At 43.3% G+C, this 11,301-nt stretch overlaps 1 protein-coding gene across 1 annotated transcript; it reads left to right on the top strand.

Annotated features, from left to right (window-relative positions):
* The first annotated feature begins 1,181 nt into the window (after nucleotides 1-1,181).
* Nucleotides 1,182-4,697, top strand: GPHB5 (glycoprotein hormone subunit beta 5). The gene is made up of 2 exons (XM_069465046.1): nucleotides 1,182-1,385; nucleotides 4,509-4,697. The coding sequence occupies exons 1-2, from the start codon at nucleotides 1,182-1,184 to the stop codon at nucleotides 4,695-4,697; spliced, it is 393 nt and encodes a 130-aa protein (XP_069321147.1).
* The last annotated feature ends 6,604 nt before the right edge of the window (nucleotides 4,698-11,301 follow it).

The raw sequence follows: 11,301 nt of genomic DNA, 5'->3' as shown, positions 1-11,301 counted from the left end.
CCTGTAAGGATTTGCCTCTCTTTTGTTTTGATTGACAAGACCTTTCCTATATATTTGAGCAGTCAAGCAGCCCAGTAACAGAAGGTAGAGACGTTTACTCAGAGCAAACCTCTACCACTCCTTGTGAGTTACTGAAATCTTGGGTGCAAGTTTCAGCTCTAAAAGAAGGTCCAGCAAGAACAGGTAAGTGCTGCTCCATATTCATAACTTCACTCCAGCTGAGGGAAGCCCGCAGAGCCTCGCAGTGACAGGTCAGAAGTAGGAACTGTGAGATCAGATTTGGAGATAAGGAACTTGGCAGCCCATCTTAAGCCATAGTGAATTTGGTGGTGGTGGTGGTGGTGGGGCCATAAGGGCAATGTCCCCCTTACTTCATTACCCAGCGCATCTTTCCACTGGGCCAAGCACGAAGGGGAGATTCTGGATCCCGAAAGAGCACAGGGATTGACCAAGCCCAAGAGAGAATGGACTTGACAGTAGACTGGGATTATGTTTTAAATACCCCCTACGCTTCCCATCATTGGGATTTAAATGAATCACAACTAGGTGCTTATTACAGCAGAAGCATAGAGCAGAGGCAGTTTGTAGGGAGTAGGACACATTTTTATAAATGGTCACCGAGTCAGGTACCAGGTTTCATAACATCTTCTGCTTATCCGTTTTGTGACAGGTCGGGTTAGTAGCAATACATATAGGGATAACTATTATTAATATTATCTACCCACTCATTCATTCCCCATCCATGACACTGAAAATATAATTTTGAGTAAAATATATAACATGGCACCCAAATACCCTGGACTCGAACAAAAATAATTTATGTGTATTCACGTATTATGTTAGGATATGTATTACTTTTGGCGTTGCTCATAGTTTGTGTCCATTTTGAAGTGACCACAGGGACAAACTTCTTTAACACGCGAGTCACCTGCAGCAGTTGGGCATCACACGGAAAAGCCTGAGAAAGCAGTTGGAGGGTTGGGTGTCTAGAGAGGTCCACAGAATCCACACTGGCACGAGTTACAGGACACTTTGGGCACCTGTGATGGAGTCTGTGGGCATTTACAATTTCTTGGCTCATTTTCCCTGGGACACTCAGGGCCAGGTCCCTTTTAACAGTGGCCACTGAGGGCCACTGGACCTGGTAAACTCTCTTTCCTTCCCCTCTGTGGAGGAGCGGCATGAAGCTGGCGCACCTCTTCCTCGGCCCGGTGGCCCTCCTGCTCCTGGCTGGCGGCGCCTGTGTCCTCAGCACCTCCAGCGGGAACCTGCGCACCTTCGTGGGCTGTGCCGTGAGGGAGTTTACTTTCCTGGCCAAGAAGCCAGGCTGCAGGGGCCTTCGGATCACCACGGATGCTTGCTGGGGTCGTTGTGAGACTTGGGAGGTGAGTCGCTAAGACAGGTGCAGATGGCAGTGCCTTCCAGGCCGGGCGCTTGAGCCCGACTCCTAGCTCAGCAACCTCTAACGACACCCCTACTGCAGATTCAATAACTGACTTTCAAGGTCCCAGCGTCAGGGCACCTGCCTGCTTTCCCAGCGGCGACACACTTCCTTAGTTCTGGCCTTGGTAACTGCCTTTTAAAGGTATTATTATTAAATAGCCTCATGAAATCTCATTTTGGTCCTTTTCTCATATCCCTTGTCATTTCCACCTGCGTTAGCATAATTGTTCCTTGATGCCCATCTTGGCGCCAGCTCCTTCGCTGAGCCTCTTCTCACTCCCACAGGCCCTTGACTATGCTCTTACTTCCTTGCCCACCACACGCGTGATTTTAAGTTTTTGAGGGCAGAAGTTCAGTCTTGTGACTTTCACAGCTTTTGCAAAGTGTCATGTACGAGCGAGGCAGTCAACACATATTTTTTGGATTGAATGGGAGTGACCTCTCCCTGGAGTCATATATCCTCTTCCCTGATGGCAGACAGCCGACAAGCACCTGAGCACCACGAGCTGACGCTGCCGCAGCAAAAATGTCCTTCTCTTCGGGGACTCAGAGCAACCTGCTCTTGCTTAGATACGATTATGGCCCTGTGAACGGAATTGGGTTATGGCTGTTGAAATGTCCAAATTAAATGAAACTACTTCGCTAAATTAGTTTTATTTTTGCATCGTTCAGGGGCTTGAGACCTACTAGTCAAATGAAAATTCAGTTTTGCTAAGTGGACCCTGTCCGTCAGCTGACAGCAAGCTTACTCAAAAAGTTTTGGCACATTTTCCTATTTAGGGCTTGGGCCGGCAGTATCTGGGCTATTTGGAGCTCTTTCTCTGTCAAATTCTCAAACTTATGTTTCCTCTCAATTCAGCTCATCTTCTTTTAAAAATTGATGAATGTCTTTAATTGGATCATGGTCACCATAGGAGGTCAGGGACTGTGCTCGCACTGGAGAAATGGAAGCACTAAGACCATTAAAGAACAAAATTCTGCCTAATTTTAGCCAGCTTTTATTTATGTCTTTACTGTGTTATGAAAAGGGAGGTTATGCATAGAACATAAATAAAAGAGTAAGGTTTTACCAGCAATCTGAAAGTTTCTGAGATATAAAGCACTTTTTTTTTTTTTTTTTTTGTAATTTAACTGGGGAACATGTCTGAAAATAAGGATGTTCATGATGACAAAGTGGCTGGATTTACTTTTGAAGGTGGAATTGTTGCTGAAAATAGCTATTTCTCATGACCTGGGTTCAGAGTGGCCAGATTTAGCAGACAAACAAACAGAACAAAACAACCAACCCCCTCCCCACTCAAGACTCCCTAAAAAAAAATCCAAACTGAAACAAAACAAGAAAATCACACCCAGATAAATTAAAATTACAGATGAACAACAAATAATTTTTTTAGTGTGTGTCCCAAATATTGCATAGGACAGCTTTATACTAAAAATGATTTATCTGAAATTGAAATTTTATTGGGTGTCTGGTCTGCCTCGGTTCCAGGGGTACCTGAGGGTCACAGGACACAAAGCAAACCGGGGAAGGTAGGAGGAAACAGTTGAGGACAGACTCAGCTCTTCTGCATGGTCCTTGTCAAAGGCACGGCTGCTATTTTCATGACATTACACAAGAGCTTCATCTTGGGCTTGCATATGTACATATACTTATTATATATATTTATTCCATACAGATTTATTTCTTTTTTCCTCAGAACAAGTGAAGGCAGTTCCTTTGAAAGCTCATTGTTACTGTTTTCACTATTACTTCCTTATAATAATTGCTCTAATATGAACAATGTCTTACATTTATTGAACTCTTATTTTGTGCTAGGCCTTGTGCCTTGTATATATCGTCTTACCTTACCTCCCAAGCAATACTATGAGGTAGATAATTTGTTTTACAGATGAGGAAACTGAGGCTCTGAGAAGGTAAGTAGATTTTCCAAGGACTGTAGCAAGTGGCAGGACAGGGACTCAAGCTCAATAGTTCTGACCGCAGGGTTCGAGACTTTTAACGACTACCTTATGCTGATTTTTTTTTCTGATCTATGTGCTCTGATTATCAAAATTGTCTCGGAATTCAAGATTCATAGAAGGTGATTATAAGAACAGGGCATGGGCCATTCAGGAACCTGCCTTGCTCTGTTTTCTTTCATGGATTCAACAACAAATAGTTATCGAGAACCTCTTGGGTACCATTCTACATACTGGGGGCACAGCAGTGAGCACACAGGCAAAATCCCTGTCCTGAAGGAGCGTACTTTCTAGAGTGGGAGAAATATCACACAAACGAATAAACGATAAAATATGTCACGTGGTACTGACAAGCACTTTGGAAAAGTGATGGGAGGTTTCCAGCTGTGGAGATGGGGTGTTGCAGTTTTACCCGGGATAGTGAGGAAATGCTTCCCTGAGGGGGACGTCTGAACCGAAACCCAAGGTTGGTGACAGAGTGAATCGTATGGGAGAAGAATGTTCCAGGCAGAAGGAACAGCAAGTGCAAAGCCCCTGAGCTGGAGCTGTTCCCAGTGGGTCTGAGGAACAATGAGGAGAGCACCGTGGCTGCGGCCTAGTGAGAAAGTCAGAAGGGTGGGGATCGTTGTAGACATACCAGAAGGGAAAGGTGAGGGAAGTGAAGTGGGGTCTTGCGGGTGAGCTCACAGCTTTGAGTTTTGCTCTGAGTGAGATGGGACGTCACTGGGGCTTTGAGCAGAGAGGTAACATGATCTGATTTATGTTTTAAAAGGATCACTCGGGCCGCTGTGTTGCAAATAGAGTGTAGGGAGTAACAGTGGAAGAGGGGAGACTAGATAGAAGGTGTTTGCAATGATCAAGATTATTCATTGGCTAAATATTTATCGAGCACTTGCTGTGTGCCGTGGACTCTTCTGGGAGCTCAGGATATGGTAGTGAACAAAATCAGCTTCCTGCCTGCGTCAGTTTGCTTTCTACTGGGAGGAGACAGAGCAACAAATACACAAATGAATAACAGGTTAATTTCTGCTTGTGATAAATGATACCAAGAAAATGAAGCAGGATGGTATGTTCTAACGAATTCCATTTTCTACCTGTGGGGACAGAAGCCCATTCTGGAACCCCCCTACATTGAAGCCCATCATCGAGTCTGTACCTACAACGAGACCAAGCAGGTGACCGTCAAGCTGCCCAGCTGTGCCCCGGGAGTCGACCCCTTCTACACCTACCCCGTGGCTGTCCGCTGTGACTGCGGGGCCTGCTCCACTGCCACCACGGAGTGTGAGACCATCTGAGGCTGGCGTGGTCTGCAGAACGCAGCTGGCGGCCGTGAGCCTCACAGACCCACCTGTGCAGGCAGCGCAAGCAGCTCTACCCCCTGGATGCAAGACTGTTTAATCTTGACCGTACCTGTGGAGGAGGTTACCTGTCTCCCCTTGGGTCCAGCTCAGGCACAAGGCCCAGAGGCAGCATACTTATGTTAAAAATGCAAAACAATATTTGTGCCTTCTCCAAAATAATTTTTCTGGTTCATACACGTGCAAATTAATTTTTCTTTGCCTTGAGTCTTGGAACATAATTTATGTATCACAATCCTCCACTAATTTGGACTTATAATATGCCAATGATTTAAATGCATTGAATGTAATTAGGAAACAGGGCTGGAAAGTCTTCAAATTCTCACATTCTGGTTAACTGCTGATCTCCAACTGGGCTTGTGATTAAAGGGCTAGAAATTAACAAAACCAATGTACTAGTTTTCCTTACCCCAAAGGAAATCCAACTGCAAGCTTCCTTAGAGAAAATGTTCCCTTCCCCTTTTAACTGAGCAGTTATCTGCACAAGAAAGAGACACTGCTCAGATTTATAAAGAGAGTAGCTCAAATTAAAAGATGTTTGGATTTGGGTAATTCTTTTTCCAAGCAAAATTCCCTGAACTCCCTTAAGATCCTTATTAAAGAGGCTACCTGGTGATTAAAAAACCTCAGAAATAAAATATGTAACTAGAAGCTATCATTTAGCCTTAAAAGCTGATGAAATTAAACTCCTGTTTTTAGAGCCCTCCCAATGCTATGGCAAAATGGTCGCTCACAAGTATTCTTCCCCATTCAGCATATTTTAAATTTATATTATAATCTATTAAACCCAGAAATTGTACAGGTTTTTAGGGGTAAAACTGCACTGCTGGCTCAGAGAAAAAGTCTGTGATTATGTCGCTCTTGCCCTCTCCAAGATCCTACAGCAGCTCATTCTGTGACTTTTTAAAAACTCTAATGTTATGCAAATGTCTTTAATTCTGGCATTTTTGGGGGGTTGAATTTAACCTTGTTCCTTTTCCATAATATGCTAGGAACATCTATATTAATGCCAATAAAGCATGTCCTCTGTCTTTTGAATTCATGAAAACTTTTATAAAAGTCTTTTTAGTCTTTAATACACTTGGAAGAACAGGAAGAAGCACACATAAAATAAACTACAAGGTTATTTTCACTAAGCATTAATTTGGGATGCCGTGTTTAGCACGGGACACAGACAGATGACTCTGGGTAGCCTGTGTCACGAAGGTGGCATAATCTGCACGTACAGACCCCTGGCATAGCACAGCTAGGAGGAACGAGGAATCAGTGAGTCCTCATAAAAACAGTAAAGCAAATGCTGGGCTTGATGGTCACGCACTGGGATGCTGGTGAACATCTCGGGACAAGGGGCCTGGGCAAAATCTACCTTGACCCTGAGCAGATCTGTGGGTAGGAAAGGAAGTAACTCTAACATAACAAGGAATTCAGCGCCTGGGGTCTCTGCAGGGTGGTGGGGACGATTAGGGGTGATACTGGGTAGCACCACTTGAGTGTTTTCAGCTCATTCCTAAGAAGCTCCGTTGGGATTTTCTGAGGCACTAAGGGCTTGCTGGAATTTAAGAAAAGATGATCACAGCATCAGTAAGGGTCCTGGGCAGGACACAGATGATACACTGTAGTGCGATGTTGAGGAGAATTTAATGAAGAGACTATTTATTGATATAAACATGTGGGCAGAATTAAGGAAACCACAAATGGGAGGCGAAACCCTTCTGGCTTAGAAGCAATGGGCAACCCTAGGCTGAAGGAACAAGAAGAGGGGGTGTTACCAGACCCCAAAGAGAACTGTAGGAGTGGGACCCTTGACAGGAGCCGCAGCCCTTGGTAGGAGGAGGCAGCCATCACCAAACTGAGGCCTGGTAGGGAGGGAGGTGGGGGAGCAAACATCTCATTGTCCTTCTGGCTCTCTTCCCCCACCCCTCTGTTAACTCAGATGGGAGTCAAAGGGGAAGGCAGAGAGTGAGGAAACCCGTTGATTCAGTCTGTAAATGTTGGCCTCTCACGCAGCAGGTTGAAGGAAGGTGGAGAGTGGATCTTAGGGGATAAATGGATAAAATCCAGCTTAGCTACCTTTTGGGAAGCTCAGCTGTAATGCAGTAGGCTGTGAGGGCAATAAGACATGCTGTAGCATCACAATTACAGTCACGCGTTGCTTAACTACAAGGACACCTTCTGAGAAGCACATCATTAGGCAATGTCGTACTTACACAAACCCAGAAGGTACAGCTTACTGCACACCTAGGCTATATTGTATAGCCCATTGCTCCTATGCTACAAACCTGCGCAGCATGTTACTTACTGAATACTGTAGGCAACTGTAACACAGCAGTAGATATTTATCTAAACATAAAAAAGGTTCCATTGTAATCTTAATCTTATGGAACCACATCGTATATGCTGTCCATCATTGATTGAAATGCTATTATGTGGTGCATACCTGTGCCAAGACTCCCCGGTGATGAATTGGTATGGGCTACACATGGAAAGGCATGCACTGGCTAATACAATATCTATACCAGTTAGGAGATATGAGGACACTGGTAATTACAAGGACTGTGGGATTAGTTGGCGGTTAAGTGCAATCAAAGCCCTCGGGGTATGGTCCGAAAGCTGCGTTTGAAGAGACTCTTCTGATGCATCTGGGGGCTGAACATCAGGCCTAATACTAGTTGCGAGAGCAACTGAATTATTCAAAGGCCGAATCTACCAGCCTGGCAAGTCTCCCACACATAAGTCAAGGTCCTAATAGGGCAAAAGTGGGACACAGAGACCCGGAATGGAAACAATTGGGGGGGAGGGGCCTTGAGGTTTCCCTGCAGAAGGGACCTTCCTACTCCTCCTTGCAAGAAAAGCGGACTTCTTTGCTTGGGGACTATGCCCAGGAGGAAACTTTATATGATACTTGCCCTCGTCAAATAATGCCCACAACCCTGTATTATTCTAGGGGGATAATTAAGGTCAAGTCTCAGGATGATCTGGCTGGGGAAAGACTTGCCTGTGAGAGGAATGGGATTCTCCACTCAAGAAGCTTCAGGACTTGAAGATGTAAACCAGAAAGAATTGGTAGAATGTGTTTGGCAATGGATCTTGAGGGTTTCAGACTTGGATGCGAGGAGGAGGGTAGAATATAAGACTAGGTAAGAAGAGCTTATCCATATGGGGGCATTCTCGACATTTAACGTCATCATAAAGGCATCTGGATCTGATCCCAATGTGCTGTTGGGATGGCTTCTTCAAGCTTGGGGAAAGTGGTGGCTTATATTAATGATGAAAAAAATGCCAGAACTGTCCTGGCAGAGTACTGAGAAACAAAAGGCTCAGAGAGGTGGGCCTGCCAGAACGGATTTATTACAGAAGACCCGAGAACTCCCCAGCTGGCTATGTTTAATGGACACTCGCTTCACTAAAGAAAAAGGAATGCACTAGTGACGGGCACCTGCATCATCAAAAAGCTGGATGGTGGCTGTCTTTTGTAGGCTGAGGTTGATGCCAGGGGAAGCTGCCGTGGAATTGGGCTCATGGTGTCAGCAGAGGTGGTGGGGTCTGGGATAGCAGCGACCACTTGGTGACATGCAGCCATAAGAGGCAAGGTGCACATAACTGCTGTTAACAGGCAGCAAAGCTGCAATGGCAACCAGAGGGCTCTGACGTGCAGGATCTGTGGTGCTGGCTATTAGTCCATGATATTCAAAAAATTTCTCCGATAGATACATATTATAGTCAGAAAAGTTATTAATGGAAAAGAAGCCATTTCTCAGCATTTATACCAGCACTAAACTTGAATCTTTTTCAAATCTCCCTCTTCCTTTTTCCTCCCTCCCTTCCTCCTTTCCACAAATATTAACTAATTTTGTGCAAGGCACTGTGTTTGGGAAATAAAGATATAAATATTATTACCATTTATGGATCTCTTACTACAAGCAGGACGCTTTATATTAATTCTTCTCAATTCTTGTGTCAACCATGCTAGTATGCATTGTTATTGTCGTTTTACCATTACCACTTTACAGATGATGAAACCGAAGCTCTGAGAGGTCAAGTAACTTGCCCAAGGTCACAGAGCTAATAACCTGCACATGCCCAGTTTCTCTGAACCAGAACCAAACCTTTTCCACCAGAGTATGATGACTTTTTGGAATGCTTCTTCCAAGTCATTCCTGCTTGGGGAAGTCTTTGAGTTTATTGTCAGACTGTCTCTCACCGTTGATTAGCATTTTCAGGCTCTCCGGGAAGTGGCTCAATGCAAGGTCAGGTTGTTTTATGGAGATTAGAATTTTTCTCTAGTTTCACATATAACCTCTAGGAAGATAATGTTTTGCTGCAACTCAAATCAAAGCTTACAACAGAAGAGACTGAGAGGGAAAAGAAGCAGACCCTCAAAGGGGAATTCAGAGAGACTGCTGTGGAGATGAAGGCCGTATGCTCTAAACCCGTTTCCTAGGCAATGGAAAAGTGGTCCAGGGGAACTGACACCGGTGCACAAACTCTCAGCAAGTCCTTACTCTTGGAGATATGTCTATTTTGTAGTTAATGAAAGGAAAGAAGCGGAGGAATTTCCTGGAATTTTATTTTTCCATGGGAACATTTTTGAATGAAGAATATAACTTCTTAAACAGCTCCTTCCACTTCTGGATTTATTAGATCTATTGATTGAAACACAGTCATTCGTGCTTCTCTTCTTCCATTGGTTAGGAAATGAATGAACCACTAGGAAAGTATAATACCAAATTCTTCGGTAGTGACCCAATTAACTCTTCAAATTAATTAGATTTTTAATGTAATAAAATCATTTCCGAGAATAAATGAACTATGCATCTAGTTGAAATAATGCAGCATTGATAAAACAAATTGTATTTCATAAAGTTTTCCAAGAGGATGGCTTGTCTTATTCCTCAGGAGATGTTTTCTTCAAAGTAATGTGCACCTTCTCCTCTTTAGCTCCCTTCCTCAAGACATTAAGCAAACTATTAAGAAATAACTTTTTATTAATCCACTCATGTATTGATAGGCACTTGGGTTGTTTCCATATCTTTGCAATTGTAAATTATGCTGCTATAAACATTCGAGTGCAGATGTCTTTATTACAGAATGTCTTTTTTTTCCTTTGGTAGATGCCTAGTAGTGGGATTGCTGGATCAAATGGTATTTCTATTTTTAGCTCTTTGAGGTATCTCCAAATTACTTTCCACAGGGGTTGTACTAATTTGCAGTCCCACCAGCAGTGTAAGAGTGTTCCAGTCTCTCCACATCCATGCCAGCATTTGTTGTTTTGGGACTTTTTGATAAGGGCCATTCTCACTGGAGTTAGGTGATATCTCACTGTGGTTTTGATTTGCATTTCCCTAATGATTAGAGATGTTGAGCACTTTTTTATATGTTTGCTGGCCACCATTCTGTCTTCTTTTGAAAAGTTGCTGTTCATGTCCTTTGCCCATTTATTGATCAGGTTTTTGATTTTTTCTTGTTGATTTTCTTAAGTTCTATATAGATTCTTGTTATCAGCCCCTTATTGGATGTGTAGAAAGCAAATATTTTCTCCCATTCTGTAGGTTGTCTATTCGCTCTAAGGATACTTTCCTTGGCTGTGTAGAGGCTTTTTAATTCGATCAGGTCCCATTTATTTATTTTTGTTGCTGCTGTGATTGCTTTGGGGTTCTTCTTCATAAATTATGTGGTATATGTATACCATGGAATACTACTTAACTACAAAAAACAATGGTGATCTAGCACCTCTTATATTATCCTGGATAGAGATTGAGCCTTCGAAGTGAGGTATCATAAGAATGGAAAAACAAGCACCACATGTACTCGCCATCAAATTGGTACTAACTGATCAACACTAAGGTGCTCACATGTTAGTAATATTCACTGGGTGCCAGTCAGGTGGGGGTTGGGGATGGGTAAATTCACAACTAATGGAGACGGAGCATACTGTATGGGGGGAAGGGCACGCTTCTAGCCCTGTCTTGGACCAGGCAAAGGCATTACTTGCAACCAAAGTATTTGTACCCCCATAATATTCTGAAATAAAAAAAGGAATAACTTTTAAGCCATTCTTTTGCAAATTTCATTTTCTGTTAACAACTTCTAGTGAGACTGTTTGCTGGATTAGAAGAATTATCCTCATTTGCAAGGTGAGTCTTCTGTCATTTCTTTTACAGTGATCTCCCTTTGGTTTAATGAATGGGATCGTTTGGAACTGTTTACAGGAAGTCTAGAGGGCTTAGTGGCTTGTGATCTTGGAGTGTCTGGAGAGGGTGCTGAAGCCCTCTGAGCAGGTGATTTCTGGAACAAGAAATAGGGAAGGGATGGGAAAACAAGGGGAGCAGGTGCGAAGCACTGTAATTGGCAATGTAAGGCAGAGACTTGTCTCCAATGTTAAGAAATTTAGAGGGATTATTCTGTTCCCTTTTCCGGGTCCTCATTATCAGAAGTAAAGTAAATCTTTTCTAAGGTCTTTGGCTTTATATTGACCCTCATTTCCTCCAGCTGTACAATTTCTTTAGCATATTAATTTTTTTTTTTTAAAGAGGCTTCCTGA

Source organism: Eulemur rufifrons, chromosome 2 (genome assembly GCF_041146395.1).
Source record: "Eulemur rufifrons isolate Redbay chromosome 2, OSU_ERuf_1, whole genome shotgun sequence".
In the NCBI taxonomy this organism is placed as follows: domain Eukaryota; kingdom Metazoa; phylum Chordata; class Mammalia; order Primates; family Lemuridae; genus Eulemur; species Eulemur rufifrons.
This window is presented reverse-complemented; position numbering and strand designations above follow the sequence as displayed.